The sequence below is a fragment of the Apodemus sylvaticus genome, chromosome 20, assembly GCF_947179515.1.
Source record: "Apodemus sylvaticus chromosome 20, mApoSyl1.1, whole genome shotgun sequence".
NCBI lineage: Eukaryota > Metazoa > Chordata > Mammalia > Rodentia > Muridae > Apodemus > Apodemus sylvaticus.
In genome coordinates, this window is record NC_067491.1 from 51601304 (window position 1) to 51621432 (window position 20129).

The 20129-nt window shown below is 46.1% G+C and overlaps 1 protein-coding gene across 1 annotated transcript; it reads left to right on the plus strand.

Annotated features, from left to right (window-relative positions):
• The first annotated feature begins 1775 nt into the window (after positions 1 to 1775).
• On the plus strand, positions 1776 to 19910 carry Pwp1 (PWP1 homolog, endonuclein). The gene is made up of 15 exons (XM_052165357.1): positions 1776 to 1959; positions 4478 to 4536; positions 4661 to 4854; positions 6497 to 6582; positions 6809 to 6905; positions 8538 to 8648; positions 9779 to 9909; positions 10331 to 10392; positions 12583 to 12679; positions 13435 to 13496; positions 14956 to 15067; positions 16213 to 16303; positions 16400 to 16521; positions 17613 to 17718; positions 18581 to 19910. Exons 1-15 carry the CDS (start codon positions 1888 to 1890, stop codon positions 18688 to 18690), a joined length of 1512 nt encoding a protein of 503 aa, XP_052021317.1. The 5' UTR covers positions 1776 to 1887; the 3' UTR covers positions 18691 to 19910.
• The last annotated feature ends 219 nt before the right edge of the window (positions 19911 to 20129 follow it).

Below are 20129 nucleotides of genomic sequence, written 5' to 3' on the forward strand. Positions count from 1 at the left end.
GAACAAGAATCGATAAATGGGACCTCATGACACTGCAAAGCTTTTATAAGTCAAAGGACATTGTCAATAGGACAAACTGGCAACCTACAGATTGGGAAAGGATCTTCACCAACCATACATCTGACAGAGGGCTAGTATCCAAAGTTTGCAAAGAACTCAAGAAAGCAGACACCAACAATCCAAATAACCCAATTTAAAAATGGAGTACAGACAGCCGGGCGTGGTGGCGCACGCCTTTAATCCCAGCACTTGGGAGGCAGAGGCAGGTGGATTTCTGAGTTCGAGGCCAGCCTGGTCTACAGAGTGAATTCCAGGACAGCCAGGACTACACAGAGAAACCCTGTCTCAAAAAACCAAAAAAAAAAAAAAAAAAAAAAAAAAAAAAGAGTACAGAGCTAAACAGAATTTTCAGAGGAATCTCAAAAGGCAGAGAAGCACTTAAAGAAATGTTCAAGGTCCTTTGTTCAAGGTCCTTTGTCCCCAGGGAAATGCAAATCAAAACAACTCTGAGGTTCCATCTTACATCCATCAAAATGGCTAAGATCAAAAACTCATGAGATAGCACAAGCAGTCGAGGATGTGGAGAAAGGGGAACTGTCTTCATTGCTGGTGGGAATGCAAACTAATACAACCACTTTGGAAATCAATTTGGCAGTTTCTCAGAAAACTGGGAATAGTTCTACCTCAAGATCCAGCTATACCACTCCTGGGCATATACCTAGAAGATGCTCCACCATCCCATCCCACAAGGGTACTTGTTCATCTATGTTCATAGCAGTTTTATTTGTAATGGCCAGAAACAGGAAACAAACCTAGATGTCCCTCAACTGAAGAATGGATAAAGAAAATGTGCTTCATCTACACAATGGAATGCTACTCAGCTATTAAAAACCAAGACATCATGAATTTTGCAGGCATGTGGATGGAACTTGATAATATTATCCTGAATGAGGTAACCCAGTTCCAAAAGGGCATTCAGGGTATGTACTCACCTATAAATGGATATTAGCTATAAAATACAGGTACCATGTTACACCCCACAGAACCAAAGAAGCTAAACAAGAAGGAAGGCCCAATCAAGGAAATTTGAATCTCACCTAGTAGAGGGAATAAAAGAGTCATAATAGGCGGTGGAAGAAGGAAATGGGGGATTCGGGATTGGGTGTGGGGAAGGACAGGAGAGATAGCTACATGGCCACGAAAATGAATGGAAATCTGCAACTGACAGAGTGAGGAGGTAGTGGGGTGCATCTCCAGGAGACAAAGGCCTGGGATAAGGGAAGCAGCCCAAGAATCAATGGGGGTAACCTTAGCTGTGACTCACTACACTAGGGGATATGGAACCTGAAGAGGCCATCTCCTGTATCCAGAATAGAACCCCAGTGGAGCAATAGAGACACCAAGCCACCCACAAAACTTTCAACCCAAAATCTATACTGTCTACAAGACATGCAGACATGGGGTAGGGAGCAGAGACTGAGGAATCGCCCATCAATAACCATTCCAACTAGAGACCCATCCCGTGGGCTTAAGATAAACATCCCAAAGATGTTTCCGCTTGTCATCTCTTAGTCCATGGAACTACACGGAAAATGGAGTGAGTGGTGGTATGAGATTTTAACTCAGGCCTTTAGAGTTCCATGCACCTCCTTTGTCTCCAAAAAGCCACCGATAGCTTCAAGGAACCGGGACCACCCAAGAAGCCGTCATCTATTTGCATACGGCCACACCCACCTCGAGCAAGTTCCCCGCCCTTTTCCCTTGGCGCCTGCGAGTGACGCCAACTGGGCGCCCGCGCCTGCGCGCTGTTCCCCTTCGCGGCTCTCAAGAGTAGTCTCTCCCAGCGATTGTAGGACTCCAACCTGCGCCGGGTTCACGCCGAGGATCATGAACCGCAGCCGCCAAGTGACCTGCGTGGCCTGGGTCCGCCGCGGCGTGGCCAAAGAGACACCAGACAAGGTGAGGCCTATGTATGTGGCGGTGCCTCAGTATGCCCGCGGGCTCGGCCCCGTCTGGGGACGCACGCGCCCGGCAGGAGCCACGCGATGGGACCTGCGGGACCTGCCAAGGTTGGCCGGACTAGCCACGTGTTGCCAGGAGCGGGAACCCGGGTCCCACGCCCCAAATGTGCGAGCACGTGGACTTTGTGCACTGGGAAGGGGCGGGGGTGTTTGCTTGGTGCGAGTTTCTGACGACGATCCAGATAAAACGTTATGGGACAGAAAGAACGAGGTTGGTCAGTGTGACACAGTATGAAGGAAGTCGTACAAAAGCTGGACACCGTGGCAAAGGAGGCGGTTACTCGGGCGATTTTGTTCATTACATTAAGTGTTTTCTGCAAGCCAAGCGGAGCCTGGAGTTCCGGGAGCGATAGGTCAAAGCTCTGATTTTTTGCACTTGACTTTCGGGGTGTCATGGGGTGTTAAGTGTCCTAAAAGAAGTGAGGGGGTTACTGTGGGTGTAATTGTCTGGGTAGTGACAACTCGGTCTGTGATAGACATGGGAGTGGCCTCGACATGAATTTACCTGTGGTCAGGGATGGAAATACTCCTTATAGGTGTAAATTCCACCCGAGTACAGCTAGTGTTTAGTCACAGTTTTCTTTGGCGTTTTGGCAAAAGCAAGCAATCAATGTATATTGATAGGATAGGGACAACAATTACCTCATTAAACTTTCTCCGAAAGAAAATTGTTTTCATTTTAAAAGGGACATACAAAGCTTTCGAAATATTAGGAGTCTTAAAAGTTCCTAGTTGTCATGCCTCAACCCCAAGTAATACAAATACCTTTGTGTATGTGTGGGCCCATGTTAGTGTATGTGTGCGCTGTCCGCCTGAACCCAGAGCTAGCTAGCCAGAGCACCAGAAATTCTCCTGTCTCTGTAGTCCCCAGCGCTGAGATTACAGGTGTGCTCTACACTACGCCCCACTTTTCAGTGGACTCTGGGATAGAACTTAGTCCTTAGGCTTACTCAACAGTTTCCTGACTGACCTCCCTGCCTTCCCAGTGTTTTTCAATCTTTCTGGATCTTCCTCAGGCAGAATTGAATGTCATTCTCGGGAAGATTCTTGTATCACATTTTTTGTTGTTTTGGAGACCAGGTCTTACTGTGTAGCCCACTGTAGCTAGCCTCAGACTTATGACAATCCTCCTGCTTCAGCCTCCTAAACACTAGAGTTATAGGTGTGGTCCACTGAAGATCTGGAGGCTCTTTAGTGGAAAATGAGCAATTGATTCCCCTTCAGTCATGGAGTATCTCCATTACGGCCAACCCACACGATGGGCTTAAGAAAACCAACGCCACCAAACCAATGCTGGCCTTACGAGCTTAATGTAGGAGTGCTGCTCTGCTCTGGTCTTTTCTCCAGACAGGGTTTTTCTGTGTAGCTGTTCTGCAACTTACTCTATAGACCAGGCAGGCCTTAAACGCAGAGAGATCCGCCTGTCTCTGCCTCCCCTGGGATTAAAGGTGTGCACCACCACCGCCTGCCTGGTGGGTGTCTGAGTCACTGTTTAGGTGGGAGAATGCCAGTTTTGAAGAGGGTGGCCTTAGCTTTGAACTCCATTAGAACGAAAGATAGCCAAATGTGAAATGTTACTGGAAGTTGGGAAATTAGAGCTGGATTTCAGTGTTAGAGGTGAGGGAAGTTGGGGAGTTATTGGTTCCCAGAAAAAAATCCATTTACAAGGGGCAGTGTTGCCAGGGGAAAAAGCAGAGGACCGATGTTATGCGGTTTGTTGGTAGGTGACCACTGGCAAGAGAGGGAGGTGCCCTTGGAATCTGAGATAGTTGGAACATGGGAACCACAGATCCATTTTACAGAAGCCAGCTGTAATAGCTGGTTTTGTGTGTCAACCTGACACAGGTGAGAGTTATCACAGAGAAAGGAGCTTCAGTTGGGGAAGTGCCTCCATGAGATCCAGCTGTGGGGCATTTTCTCAATTAGTGATCAAGTGGGGAGGGTCCCTTGTGGGTGGTGCCATCCCTGGGCTGGTATTCTTGGGCTCTATAAGAAAGCAGACTGAGCAAGCCAGGGAAAGCAAGCCAGTAAGAAACATCCCTCCATGGCCTCTGCATCAGCTCCTGCTTCCTGACCTGCTTGAGTTCCAGTCCTGACTTCCTTTGGTGATGAACAGCAACGTGGAACTGTAAGCTGAATAAACCCTTTCCTCCGCAACTTGCTTCATGATCTTGATGTTTGTGCGGGAATAGAAACCCTGACTAAGACGCCAACCTATTTGAATATTGAGGAAGGTGGAGGAGCCGAGTGAGCAGGACTTCTAAACAGTGTTAGGAAGGAGGGGTATTAATCACAAGGATTTGTACAAGCACCGCCTCCTGTTTAGAGTCTAGATCAGTGTATGAGATGTCCTGATGGCTCTTGAGGGTGTAGTTAGCATTTGCTTGAAGACTCAGTTCAAAGGCTTCTAATGATGTTCATAAATATGCGCTAATGAAGCATTTGCTCCCTTGTAGGTAGAGCTAAGTAAAGAGGAAGTGAAACGTCTCATTGCTGAAGCAAAAGGAAGGTTACAGTAAGTAATTTCAAAAATTTCAACATGTTGCTGATTGTGGTCAAGTCCAGGCGAAGCGTGTTGTGCGCCTGTTGTTAGGAGGCACCATCGGGGTGACATCCTTTCCCTTTCTGTCTTCACTCAGAGAAGAAGGCGGGAGTGAGGAGGAGGAAGAGGAGGCAGGCAGTCCTTCAGAAGATGGCATGCAGAGTGCCCCGACCCAGACACGGCACAGGGAGGAGCCCCTGGAGGACGGAGATCCACAAGATGACCGTACGCTAGGGGACGACGAGCTGGCCGAGTACGACTTAGATAATTATGACGAAGAGGACAACCCAGGTGAGGAGCCGCTCACCTCCGCTGTGTCTGCTCATAGCACTCTACAGTCTGCTGTGTTGTCCCAAAGCTTTTGTCTATTTCAGGTCAGATAATTTGGCTCATGATTTGGAGTTGTTTCCCTAAACTAGTTTAGAAGGAAGTCTGATCTGCTGGTCTAAGGTATAAATTTGAGATCTAAAGAGGGCGTCTACTTGACTGCAGTGTCAGGAACTGGCTTGGGAGCTCTCTGCAGCTACAGCATGCTGTAGGAGAGGGAGCCGGGGAGGCAGAGGGGAGGGAGGTGCAGCAGAGGCAGTCAGAGCAGTGGCAGCCCAGGGGAAGGACAGTACCCAGAACACTGGCCAGGCTGCTCAGCACAAGAAGTGAGAGGCCTTCTGGTGTGGTCGCCAAGAAACTTATGCTTGAAACCTTAAGGGTGAGAAAAAGGCGGCACCGTTGTCTCTGAGTAGGTCAGTTAGCTCTGTGACATGGAAATCCCAGTCTCTGGAACCTTGTGGAGTTCTCAGATCAGCAATCCCAGCTAACAACTTCTGAAAAACAGCTGGGCTGGCACATCAACCGTAGCTCAGAGTGGCTTCTGCTGTTGTCGGCAGCAAGCTGAAGTGGCCACCAGCCTCTGTCCTCCGGATTTCCGAGGGCGAGTGGCAGTCTGCAGAAGCGTGTTGCCCCGTGGGAAGGCCAGCACACAGGCACCAGCGAGGGCGCCTCTCGTATTTGCTGTGTTCTTGGTGTTGATGCTTTTGTGCCCTTTGGCTGCTGCTGCTGCTGCTCTGATTCTCTCTCCTCATCAGGTCTGATTCTCTCTCCTCATCAGGTCTTCCCATCCTTGGCCTTACTGACCACCGAGTAGTGGGGGGTGGGGTGGTGCAGCACTGTTGGGCTTCGTGGCACTGTGGAGTCTGGTGCTGTTTCTTTTCGTGGGAGCTTGGATTTGGTTTGCCTTCCATTTTGGCCCTACCACCTGCCCTCCACCAGCTGGAAATAATGCCATCATATTTTAAATCCATTGTTTAGGTCAGAACTGAGAAGATTTAATCCCTTCCTGGCAAATAATTATCTAGCAACCCATTCCCTAACACAAGAGCCTTCAAAGGATATGTCAGGTCCAAACCATGGCAGTTACCCTAGGTCTGCTCGATGCTGCCCTTGCAAAGGTCGTATAAAGATTCATTCCCTTTTGAGATTTGTGAAGGGCCTGGTTGTAATATGAGAGCACTGCCTGTGGAGCAGCCTGGCCAGCCATGAAGCCTGCGTCTTAGTTTTTACCTAACAACCTAGTGTGTTGAGGACAGTGTTTTGGGGAACACTTTCTTGAAAATACTCAAAGCTGCCTCTCCAGCACCATGACTACTAATTGTATAGGACAAGGTAGAAAATCTGAACAGAGCTGCAATGCTTTCTAAAAGGGTTAAATCCTTGATTTAATTTTTTACGTTCAAAGATGATGACTTCCAAGACTTAGGAATTCATTCCAGGTGTCAGATAGAAATGACTTGGAAGTTTGTACAGTTTCCTTTACCAAATCTGAGCACTACGGTTAGTGATAAAGTAGACCCAAGCCAAAAACTAGAAGTCCTGGAGAAAAGGTTTTGTCAAGATGATTTTTAACTTTTCTGTTTTGACGGGTGGATTCTGATTCCAGATGCTGAGACCATTGGTGAGTCTCTGTTGGGCCTTACAGTCTATGGCAGCAATGATCAGGATCCGTATGTCACCTTGAAAGACACGGTAAATGTTTAGCCACATCAGTTCTCAGATTGGTCCTGAGTGTTGAAAATCCTCATTGAGGGATAGATGGATGGATGGATAGGGGGAAAGGGGGGGAGGGAAGAGGGCTTATAGGACTTTCAGGGAGTGGGGAGCCAGGAAACGGGAAATCATTTGAAATGTAAATAAAAAGAAAATCCTCATTGAGCCCCTGCCTCTAGCCAGTGACTGTTCCCTGTTCGCATAGGAACAATACGAGCAGGAAGATTTCTTGATTAAGTCGACTGACAACCTCATTGTTTGTGGCCGCGCAGAGCAAGAGCAGTGCAATTTAGAGGTGCACGGTGAGTATGGGGGCACCCACTAGAGAGCCTTCCGCGTGACGTCAAAATACTGCCGTGGACACTCTGGTGGGCCAGGTCCACAGCACCTCATTTGAGCTGGTGACACAAACCAGGTTTGCACCACACATCCTGTGCTGCTTATTCTAGGCAAGTATAGTCTAGAAACAGGTCCCTTGGGGAAGGGGTTCTTGTTTCTATTTCTTTGTGTATGATTGTCCTACCTGAATGTAACTGCATTGTGTATCTGCTTGGTGCCCAAGGAACCAGAACAGGGTGTGTTAGCTCCTTGGAACTGGAGTTGGCAGCAGGTGTGAGCAGCTGTGGCACTGGGAGTTAGACCCAGGTCCTCTGCAAGAACAACAAGTGATCTTGTCCTGCATGGTTTTGTTGTTTGTTTTAAGCTACTTGAAATAGTTTCCCTCACAAAACATTTTGTTTTCTTCTTAATTCAACACAGAGCTACTATTCTTTTAAACAATTTATTCAGTTTATAGGTTTTCTTGTGTGTATGTTTGTATACCAGGAGTGTTGCTACTTCATAACTGGTTTTGCTACTATTATGAATTACAGTGTAAACATCTGTGTTTTCCAATGGTTTTAGGTGACTTCTATGAATCATTTGACCCCCTCAGAGGGCTCACAACTCATGAGGAAACATATAATTATTGTCCATTTTAGCCCACATATCATTGTGTTCTGCCAATATTTGTTTCTATTGTAAAATTTTTCTAAAATAAGGCTTTCAATGCATGTATAGCATGAAGTTGTTCTAACTCCTGATGTTTTAAACTTTTAGATGTAAGCTGAGAACTATGCAGGTTAATTGTCTTTTTAAGACCAGTCCTATCAGAGAGTGGTGACATGGGTCTGTAATGCAGCACTTGGGAGGCTGAGACAGAATCCGTGCAAAAGAAATGTAGATAGGATTAGTCTCTGTGAGATTGCTTGTACATGCACATCTGAGATCATTATATCATCACCAGTTTAATTTACAACAAATGCCACACATTGGTGGTGGCCAAGGGTTTTACAGGACCATGCCTTCTCAGCAGATAGAACATGATGTGAGATTTCCCAGTTCCCATAATCTGTCCATGATCAGATCTAGAAAAGTCCTTACTTTATTTTATAACTTCTTCCTTAATAAAGGGCCCATTAAAGGAGACAGGGGCAAGTAGAACTTGCTATTTGGGCTTTCGTAATGTGATTTTGCTCCTTAACTTTCTGTGTCCTAAATGTTGAAGAGCTACTTTTGTAAGTTGCTGTATTTGAAACGGAGTCCCTTAAATGTTTGGTCTTCATAAACTCTTGGAATACTGAAATAATTTTTGGCAGGCATTTAAATTTATAAAGATGATTATTTTCCCCCAATGTTGTTTTTGTTTGTTCTTACCTAAAATCAGCTAGACCTTTGGCTGATGTCAGTCCTGCTCGTAGGGTGTTTTTTGTAATGATGGAAGCAGTCATTTATCTGGCTGGTAGTATCCACGGAGAATGCCAGGCGTGAGGATGTATTAGACTGGACAGACACACTGGCAGCAGTGACTCTAGTCAGTGTTGTCACCTTGTTTTCATAGTGTTCTGAGGTGGATGAGCTCTCGCTTATTAAGTCTCTCTTCCCAATCTTTTTAGTTTACAATAAAGAAGAGGAGTCTTTCTATGTCCACCATGACATAATCCTGTCTGCATACCCTCTGAGTGTGGAGTGGCTGAACTTTGATCCTAGCCCAGATGCATCTACTGGTAATTGGAAAACTTGTCTGTTCTTCTCAGAACTGTTGCTGAGCATTTGTGAAGCAGTACTTATGTAATCCCTAGTTTAGTGTCACATCGTTTGAGGTCTGTGTACCTCCAGACTTCAGATAAGCCACTACACTATGGGATGAAAGATATTGTACTGGCTGGTTTTGTGTGTCAACTTGACACAAGCTGAAGTTATCACAAAGAAAGGAGCTTCAGGTGAGAAAATGCCTCCATGAGATCCAACTGTGGGGCATTTTCTCAATTAGTGATCAAGGGGGGAGGGTCCCTTGTGGGTGGTGCCATCTCTGGGCTGGTAGTCTTGGGTTTTGTAAGGAAGCAAGCTGAGCAAGCCCGGGGAAGCAAGCCAGTAAGAAACTCTCCATGGCCTCTGCATCAGCTCCTGCTTCCTGACCTGCTTGAATTCCAGTCCTGACTTCCTTTAGTGATGAACAGCAGCGTGGAAGTGTAAGCTGAATAAACCCTTTCCTCCCCAACTTGCTTCTTGGTCGTGATGTTTCTGCAGGAATAGAAACCCTAATTAAGACAGATAATATCTTGAAAGCTTTTTTTGAGTATAGGTCTATTGGATCTCCTGAAAGTAAAATGGTATCATGTTACCAGCTGGAATTCGGGTATAACCTGTCTCAGAAAACACTCAATGAGCTAGGTATGGTAAGGTAGTGAGGGCATCATTTGGGAGCTGGGAAGGAGAATTGTGAGGTCCACGCCAGCCTGGACTATATAGTGGAACCTTGTCACAGAAAGCTTTAAAAAAACAAAAGGCAGAAACCATAAAACAAAGGTGGTGTCCTGGGGCACTAGCTTCTCTTGGTGCTCCCAGCCTTGGCTGGATCCTCCTCCCTGCAGTAGTGCACGGCGGAGAGAGCAAGAGCTGTTGCTTACCTGCAGTGCATTTCATAACTGAGGCTGAAGGGTCAAACCTTTCTTACTAAAATTAACCACTCTCAAGCTCAGGGAGGGTGTGGGAACTGTCAGACCCACAGGATTCCAAGACAGAGGCGGCAGTGGGGTTAAGAAGCACCATTCAAGTCACTCCGCTGTGCGACATGCTAGACGGGCAGATGTGGGTGTTAGTTTTCTAATGGAAAGGGTGCTGTCTCTCCCCATAGGAAATTACATCGCTGTGGGAACCATGACCCCTGTCATTGAGGTGTGGGACCTGGACATAGTGGACTCTCTAGAACCAGTCTTCACACTGGGAAGCAAGCTTTCCAAAAAGAAGAAGAAGAAAGGGAAGAAGGTAAAAAGGAGTGGGTATTTAAAAAGACAAACTAGGCTAACTTACTGGAGGGAAGGAATAAGAAGAACATGTATTTTTGCAATCAGATAGTTGTGGTAGAACAGGACAGGAAGTTACAAGGTTAGTGTAATTTCTAATTTCACATAGTCCATGTATTTTCTGGTTGCATGAAACTTGTTGGTGAGCCTTCATGTAGAATAGCTATCCTACTCAGTGCTAGGTTTTGGACTTTAAGTTTTTGTTTACCTGCTTGTGTGATCGATTCTGTTTTTCTTTTAGATTTTAAAATAGGTTTGGGGAGAGGTGAAGGGCAATGTTAATAGGCTATGAATTACTATAGTTTCTTCCTGAAAAAGAATATTTATGATAATATAGGATAACAGTTCACAATGGATTTTTTAATAATTAAAATATATTACAGAGTTCCTCTGCAGAAGGGCATACTGATGCAGTCCTTGACCTCTCCTGGAATAAGACAGTCAGGTAAAAAGACAGCATCTGTGTGGTGTGATGTCTGCGTGCGCTAGCTCACGCCTGCTGTGCTTGGGCCTCCATCTTTCCCCTTCCTGCCGTCCAGGTCACTCAGGCAGCAGCTGTGCTGTGAGATACCCTCACACCGCCTGGCGACTGCTGTAGGTGTTGTCTACATTGTCTCCACCCTGGGGAGTGTGGTGCCCGTGACGTCCCAGCAAACAGTACCCTCACTTTATTCCACTCTTACATATCACCCACTCCTTCATCTTAATCTGTGGCCGGATACTCACAGCATAGAAGCATCACTGGCCCCTTAAGTCCAGTGAGTCAGTACAGTCACGTCGTGCAGCTGCCGCCACCACCCAGGCTTCCCAGACTGAACTCTGTGCCTTATAAATACCAACCCTGCCTTCTCCTCTCCCATCCCTGGCCGCCGCTATTCCACTTCTGCTGAAATGCTTTTAGAATGTGTTTTGGTGTCTATCTTTTTTTATTATTATTATTATTATTATTATTATTCTCCCCCCCCCCCCCGCCCCCCGAGACAGGGTTTCTCTGTGTAGCCCTGGCTGTCCTGGAACTCACTCTGTAGACCAGGCTGGCCTGGAACTCAGAAATCCGCCTGCTTCTGCCTCCCAAGTGCTGGGATTAAAGGCGTGCGCCACCACCGCCCAGCGGCGTCTGTTTTTTTTCTTGGCTTTTTTCAGGACATGGTCTAAATATGTAGCTCTGGCTGTCCTGAAAATCAGTGTGGCCTAGGCTGTGTCAAGCTCACAGAGCTCCACGTGCCTCTGCCTTCCAGGGGCTGGCCTTAGAGCCGTAGGCACTGGAGCACTACTCCTGCCTCAGCTCCAGAATTGGAGCTGTGCACACGTCCTGGGATTGAAGTTGAGCATCACAGTGCTCGTGACCATTGTGTATGGGAAGTGTGTTCTGAAGTCACGCCTAGCCAGGCTTGTGTTTCCAGACACTCTGTCATGCTGTGGGTTGTCTTTCATTCTTTTCGTTTAACATTGGTTGGTTTGTTGATTTTGTGTTTGCGGTTGCATCCAAGAAGTGTCCCTCCCTCCCTCCCTCCCCCCAGGTCATCGAGCTGCATGCTAGCTGCTGCTCTGGGATGTCAGTGTTCGCTCCCACACTTAGGTCTGCCATCCAATCTGAGGTGTGGATGCTGAGATGGGGGTCAGACTTATTTTCACAAGGACATTCCACTGTCCTTGAATTGTTTGTTGAAAGTGCCAGCACTGTCATTCCCCCAACTTGAACAGTTCATTGTCTTGGCACTTTTAAAAATACCAATCGCAGAGAAATGCAAAGTGAACACAGCCACAACCCAGTGGGAGGCAGTGGGAGGCACAGAGCTCCAGCTCACTGGGAGGCTGAGGCAGGAATGCGGCTTGAGCACAGGCTTTGAGACCACCAGGGCAACACAGTGAGACTACATCCCGAACAAACAGCTGGTGAAGTGGCTCACTGGTGAAGCACGCTTAATGCTCTTATAGAGGACCTGAGTTCCCAGCACTCATATGCAGGGCTCACAACAAAGTGTCTTTTCTGAGATTACTTTTGTTTAGTCAGTCTATAGACTGACTGTTGTGATACTTTTGTTTTTCTTTTCTTTTTTTTTTTTTTTTTTTTTTTTTGGTTTTCGAGGCACGGTTTCTCTGTGTAGCCCTGGCTGTCCTGGAGCTCACTCTGTAGACCAGGCTGGCCTCGAACTTGGAAATCCACCTGCTTCTGCCTCCCAAATGCTGGGGCTAAAGGTGTGTGCCACTGCTGATACTCTTAACTTTTCCACTAATTTTAAATTGGGAACTGTGTGCTTTGCAGTTTTACTAGTTCCCTTGTTCAGGCATGGAAACTTTAGAATCCACTTGACACTTTCTGCTGAAGTTGAGTAAGCTTTTGAGCAGAGCCGGTTGAAGGTGTCCATGAGGCTGAGCTGTAATCAGATTGGAGCTCAACCTGGAGTTGCTGTTTGACTCTACAATATTATATCTTCCAGTACAGGAGAGGGGTCTTTCCACTTGGACATTCTTTCCTTTATTTTGATAATCTTTGGTAGTCTTTAGAGTGTAAGTCTTAAGGTTTGTTTTTTAAGTGCCTAATATTTTACTGTTCTGATGTTAACACGTGAGCTTATATTTAATGGGCTTTGTTTTTAACATGACTTCTCTCTTTTGTTTATCTGTTTCTCAGAAACGTGCTGGCAAGTGCATCAGCGGACAGCACCGTGATCCTCTGGGACCTGTCTGTGGGGAAGCCAGCAGCCAGGCTTACTGCACACACAGACAAGGTGTGGCTTCGTCAGTAAAAGGCTTGCAGAGAAATGACAGAGGGCTGGTTGAAGTCATCTGGACATTCGTATATGGCTTTCTGTGATTTACAAAGTACTTTTGACAGCATAGTGAGGTTCACAAAGCCCTGGGTGATAGCTACATCCCTGTGATCATTCAGAATAGTAAACAGGGACATTCTCACCCTGTGATTTGTTCATGAGGCACCTGGCCTGGGGCGGGCGTGAGTCCGGTCATACAGTGGTAAGGGAAGACAGCAGCAGGTGTGTGCAGCACACAGGCTCTGCGCAGGGTGCTGGTGCAGTAAGAACCCATGCACCTGCCATCCAGTCCACGTCTCCCCTTTCTTCCGAGGGATGTCAGTACTCCACCACAGTTTGAAGAACGCCACATTATTCTTAGACATGCTAGCCTTTAGCTGAGAATACGGTTTCTCTTTTTGAGTGTTTAATAACTGGCTTCTTGGCCAGGCATAGTGGCATATACCTTTAATCCCAGCACTCAGGAGGCAGAGGAAGTTCAAGACCATTAGGCCAGCCAGGTCTATAGAGCAAGTTTCAGGCTAACCATGTCTATATATTGAGGCACTCTCCAGAAAAAAAAACAAAAAACAAAAAAACCCCGAAACAAAGATTACACACTGTTGGAATTTCAAAGGTGAATGCATAGGAACACTGCCAGTTCTGTCTCACCACACCACAGCAATATTACTCAAAGTGGGTAAAGATAGATGTTTTATCTTTCCTCACTTTAGGTTCAGACTCTGCAGTTTCATCCATTTGAAGCACAGACTCTGATTTCTGGGTCCTATGACAAGTAAGAATGCACTTCTCGTCATGTCGCCTTGTCCTTGAACTGATTTATAAGGCCTGGGGGTGTGGCTCAGAAAGGCTATTGCCCAGTATGCTCAAGACCTTGAGCTCTGTCTGCGCCAAGGCAAGATGGGGTGCCCTCTGATGCTTACACACGCTGTAGTACTGACGTGCTACATGTTTAAATTTGTAAGTGCTGGTTTTCAACCCCAGTCCTTCATTTCCTCCTAAAGAGAAATATGGTTTTGTCATAGTAACCTAATTATAGGAACTAGCAACTTCTCTGGTTTTAAAAAGGTGTATGAGGTAGCCAGACTTTTGTGATATGAAAAAAGTGACCCAGTGACAGTCACTTTTCCCTCTTGAGATCCTGTCCCTGTAGACTGAGTTCAGCTGAGTTCAAAGTAGCGTGGTTAGGCTGAACAGAGACACTTGGTTCTTCAAAGGTGGATGTTCCAAGGCCTTTGGAGACCTGTTTCAGAACTAGTGCACTTCCTCTCCCTTCCCCCAGTCCAGTGTCGTCCCCCATGCACACGTCAGATGGCCTAAGAAATGAGATGCCTCTGTGGGGGCACTCCCACAGTGCATGCAGAAGCTAGGGCATAAGAGAAGTGGGTGGGGTGGGGCTACTCCATCAACTGTAGGAACCCCGGTCACACATGCTCCCCTTTTTATAGACTGATCTGAGGGGAAGGACGGCGAGTAGAATCAGACCGTTAGAAGAGTTTGTTCCCAGTTCTTCTTAGATGTGATTTGTGAAAAATTGTAAGAGTTGTATCCCTTAGTTCCCCAAGCACAGTAACCTGGTGAGAACAGCTGGGATCCTGAGTTGCATGGCTCTGAGCCCTGCCTGGGAAAGGGAACTAAGAATTGCCCTGGACTTGCCACAGAACCTTCCAGTGACAAAAACAAAACAACCCACCAGTGAGAGTCACCTCGGGACTGGAGGGATGGCCCAGCATTAACAACAGTTTGTTTGTTCAAAGATCCTGTGTCGGTTCCTAGCACCTTGACTCCAGTTCCAGGGGATCTGATGCCTTCTGTGGCTTCTGTAGGCACTGTATATACATACAAGCACTCGTGTGTTTGTGTGCTCCCGTGCACACAAACACACACATGATGCACATACGTTTATGCAGGCAAAACACTCATACATAAATCGAAAACAGAAAATGAATACTTCAGCAGGCTAGGGAGATGGCTCAGTCAGTATGCTCTCTGCAAGAGGAGCAAGTTCTCCTAGGTTCAGTCCTAGTACCTATGTCAGAGGGCTCACAGCCAACTGCAATTCTAACCCCCAAAGATCCCGTGTCTTCTGAACCACATGCACACATAATGGGACTTTCCCTTTTTATGTAAGTTTAGAACTTAAAACAAGCTTTAAATAATTGAAATGAATTCACAGTGCTGCTCTGTTACCATTTCACTAAAATAAACGTAACCCTAACCTGCAATGTGTGCAGATCAGTGGCTCTGTATGACTGCAGAGATCCCAGCCAGAACCACCGCCTGTGGCGGTTCAGCGGGCAGATCGAGAGAGTGACCTGGAACCACTTCTCACCCTGTCATTTCCTGGTAAGAATATGCATTGTTTTTTCTAATTCTATTACAGACATATTCTCAGAAAAGCATTTTCTCTGCTAGTGTGAAGTTTTTGGACCTTAGAATTGAAAAAGTAGAGTGTGTTGCTTAATAATACAAAAAAAATTTACTTAACTGCAAAAAAAAGAGTAGTTTGTGAATTAGCTAATTTTCAACTTTTCCATTGGGCTACATATTGTTTTTATATTTTTAAATCATTTTACTACTTATAATATTTTTGAAATTACTAATCATAATATTCTGTTGCTTCAAAGTTTTTTGATAAAGGATCTGTGTAGCCCAGGCTGGCTTTGACCTTGCAAATCCTCCTCCTCCTACCTATTTTTGGTGGTTTTTTAATGGTTAAATCAGTCCAAAAGATTCCTAATTCCTTATGTATAAACTGGAGAGATGAGGCTTGCCTGTGATTAATAGCACTGCCTACCAAGTGGGAGAAAGTAAAGCCTTTGTAAACATTCTCTCAACCAGACAGAAACAAGTCCTAGTGCCGTGAGAGGTCCCTGCTGTATCGGTCGGTGTTGCTGTGTCTCTCGTCTTTCTCTGCTCCCTGATTCTTAAGAGCCTTAACAGCTTCTTTCCGTCCGTCCCTCCACTGCTATGGCAATGCTGAGACATGATCTGACCAGGCCATTCTTCTTAAGTGCCGCACTGGCTCCCGGCATCCATCTTCCTCCCTGCAGCTGCCTTTCTCTGTGCTTCTCAGCTCACAGCCGGAGCAACCATGCTCACCAAGACTCTGGTGCCAGCCCCGCTGCTCTTCAGTTACCACCCCCCCACACACACACACACACACAAACACAAACGCATGCCTTCCCCTCCTGCCCTTGGGCAGTGGTGCCAGCCTGCTGCTCTTCGGTTACCGCACATGCGCGCGCGCGCACACACACACACACACACACACACACACACACACACACGAACGCATGCGTTCCCCTCCGGCCCTTGGGCAGTGACTACCATTTCTGTGTTTCCACAACTCTAACCTTGCTCTCTCCTGCTTCATGAGCATAGCTCATACAAAAGTAAGTTCTCGTGTTTAGTTCACAGATAAACATACTTTCTTGTAACCTATAGTGTCATGTAACATGATCATACCATACCTGTCTTTCCTTCTGCAGGCCAGTACAGATGATGGCTTTGTATATAATCTGGATGCACGATCAGATAAGCCGATTTTTACACTTAATGCACACAATGATGAAATCTCTGGTGAGCACGAATGATGCTTCTTTCAAATGCATTAAGTTATGACAATGGAAATCTAAATCTCAGGCAGTAGCTCCTGAACCACTCTTTATCTTCCAGGTCTTGATCTGAGCAGTCAGATCAAAGGCTGCCTTGTGACTGCTTCTGCAGACAAGTTTGTGAAGATCTGGGACATCTTGGGAGATAGGCCAAGTCTCATTCACTCTAGAGACATGAAAATGGTGAGCATCTCCCTGGCGTTTTTACTGTGATTCTGACCTATCCGCTGTCTTTTCCTAGGAATCACTGCATGCAAGGATGTGTTGAGGTTCATTTTGAGCTAGTTAAGTTTGGTGGGAGTTAGTATCTGAATCCTTTCTGGTTTAGAAGTTTAATAGCCACTGGGCAGGATCAAGAAGACTGGGGAAAGGACGTAGGGAGTGGCCACAAGGTATCCATAACTCAGGGCTACATCTCCGGCAGTGAGGCGCCAGAGCTATGGGGGCTTTATTTACTTCTCATGACTAGCTCTGTCTGCATCGAAACTGATAATATATAGGTGGGCAAAACATTTAGAATAAGTAGTACTCTTTAACAGATAGCAAGCACTGACTATAGAGCGAGTATTGACTATATAGGGCACTGAGTAACACTGGCAGCACAGTAGAGTCACAGCAGTTAAAACCATGTGTACTATCACTTAGCTTACTGAAAGGCAGGGAGGCAGGCAGGCAGGCCATGAAGTGTCTTAGTTCCTCCCAGCCTTTTATATATATACTACTTGATTGAGTGCTTATCCCCAAATGAGTTATCTCACTGAGGGGCTACATTTTTCTTGTTCATACTTTCTATAATGCATAATTTTTACTTATAACAATGTTCACTTATAAGGGGAGCTAGAGAGATGGCACTTCCTGCTAAGGCTGATGACCACTCCTGCGGGTGGTCCTCTGACCACACACATAAGACAAATGTAATGTTTGCCAGTGCTTGAGTGCTGAGGACACAGCTCAGTGGTAGAGCACCTGCCTAGCAATCTCTGCTCCCCAACCTGCACACAAGCAGAGACTATTTAAGAAAAAAGACTTGATAGTATCACTGTTATTGTTTGAGAAGATGAATGTTTCTGGGTGTACACAGATTCCTAGAATGAGGTAAGAGATTCTAGAATGAGACCTACAAACATAGTGACATCATGACCAGCCTCATGGTTCATGCAAACTGCCGCACCTAACCTAGCTTTGAGTAACCAATCAAACCTGTTCTTAGAGAGCAGTAGGGTCAGGTTAGAACGCTCTAGGGTAGAAATCTCTGACTGCTCTTTTCTCCCCAGGGAGTTCTCTTCTGCTCTTCATGCTGTCCTGATCTGCCATTTGTTTATGCCTTTGGAGGACAGAAAGAAGGACTTCGGGTTTGGGACATAAGCACCGTCTCTTCAGGTAAGAACCTTTGAGCTTCTGCTCTTTCTGGAAGTATCAGGACTAAGGGCTGGAATTTAATGTTACAGAGATGGCAAAGGCGTGTCCAGTGCGCATCCTACAGGCCTTAGAAATTGGAGTGGGGCTGGGCAGATCCCAGCACTTAGGAGGCAGAGGCAGGCGGATTTCTGAGTTCAAGGACAGCCTGGTCTAAAGAGTGAGTTCCAGGACAGCAGGGGCTATACAGAGAAACCCTGTCTTGAAAAAAACCAAATCCAAAAAACCAATGGGGATGGGCACGAGTAAGCTGGCCTTCAGAGTTAAAGTGTAAATAATTTTTTAATTACCTTAAAATTGAAAAGCTTCCTGGGAAAGCTGGAAGGAAATGTAGAAGTCTCAAGGAAGAGCCTTCCCCTTCCCCATTGTCTGAGTACCTCAGTGTGTTCCTTTCCCAGCCACCACAGCTCCTTCAGAATAGTGACTGGACTGTTGAGTTGTCTAGTGTGGTCTGCAAATAGTATGTCTCCACTAAATCCTCCCTCCCGTCATGAGGAAGGATCCTAAGATTTGTCTGGGTTGCTCGGATTTGAATTTAGAAGTATATATAGATTATACACATGTGGTCAGATACAGAGGGAAAAGGAAACCTCAAGCCGAGCCCTGTTCTCAGGCAGGTTAGAGAATAGAACAAGCCTGAGAGACATACAAAAAGACAGCAGGCGCTTAGGAAAAGCCCCACTCTCGGTAGCTATGCTAACTGATGAGGCTTCCAAGTTGGTTACTTTCTCCCTTAGCCTATGTTTTCACCTCACAGCAGACCCTTGTTTATCCTCTAGTCTTTATAGGATGCGCTCTTACCTCTTCATCTAATGGTTTCTTTCAGTAAACGAAGCGTTTGGAAGACGGGAGAGACTGGTTATTGGCAGCTCGAAAGGTTTATCTGTCAGTGGCCCCTGTGGGAGCAGGAGTCCACAGACACCAATGGAGTCCTGACAAAGGTCACAGCCTAAAACTGTTCAGAATGTGTACCTACAGCCATGACAGAACTCAGTTCCTGGTGCCGTCCCTTTCTGCAGCTCTGGCGGCAGTCTGCAGCCCTCTGCTACATACATACTGTACAGAGTTCTTTGCATTTCTTCAAAGTAAACATTTTTCAAAAATGATTCCTTAAACAGGCCGTCTGACCTAGGAACTGTAGGTTTATCAAATACATGGTAATTTAAAGAGTTTTTGAACAGAGTCTGGCTGTGTTAGCCAGGCTAGTGTGGTGGCTCGTGCTTGTCTGGCACTGGGAAGGACAGAGAAGATGGGCAGGTTCCCAGGACTTGTGGCCAGCCGACCTAGCCTGCTCAGGGGTCCACCTGTCTCCATCTTCCCAGGCCAGGATTACCTGTATGCATGGTAGGTTCTAGAACTGAATTCAGGCCCTTGTGTTTGCAAACCAAGCATTTTACTAACTGAGCGGTCTCCCTATCCTGTTTTTTTTTTTAAATGTAACCCCTAAAGGGCTTTTCACCTTTTGCATATTAATCATATTTTGACAGTGCTACCACCTTTTGGTTATCAACTTACATGTTCTTCAGGGATATTTTGTTTAAAAATGCCAGTATTTTTAAAATGAGGATTTTGTTCATATTATTTTCTATGATTGAAATATTTTACTAAATAGACAACAAACTGTCAAGAGTAAAGTCTGTACATCCTGGGTCCTCACCCTTTAAGTGCTGGTTCCAGTAAGTTCTCTGTCCAGTCACTTGAAGTGACTTGAGCTCGTCAGGCCCATAAAGCACGCTGGGCTGAGCGGTCTCACGCTGAGGAACCTCACGCTGTCCCTTTAGTCGCTCGGCCTCACAGGACTGGCCTCTCACTCCTCCCAGACTCCACCACTTCCTAAGCTGATTTCTAAGCTTTATGTTAATACTTTTTGAAGTAGTACAGTAAAATGACCTGTCTGTCATTGAGACTCACTTGGCTTTTACTTCCTTCGGTATGTCCAGAATGCCAGGGCACTTCCCAAGGCTGATCAGAACCTAGTTGATCATCATGAGCTTCCAAAACTGGAAAAGAACCACCCAGGTGGTTAAATTTGCTTCCCACACAGTGACGGTTGTGTAGCAGATAATTGGGAAAGTACTATTACCCTTCCTCTTGTCCTCCTGTAAGAGCCTACAAGCTGTTACTATGAGAATAAAGTTACCTTGGTGGAGACTTCATGCACTTCCCTTCTTAGTAATTATGTTGGCTTTGAGCTTGAAATTGAATTTCCTGGTTCCATCCTGCATTTCACGCCTATGACTTGGTTTCCAGACCAAGTCTATTCATCCTGTAAAGGCAGTTCAACTGCTGGATTACCAGCCCTTTACTCCTTATCTCTTCTCAGATAGGACCTCGTCCTGTTCCTAGACTTTTGGTTTCCAGACCAAGTCTATTCA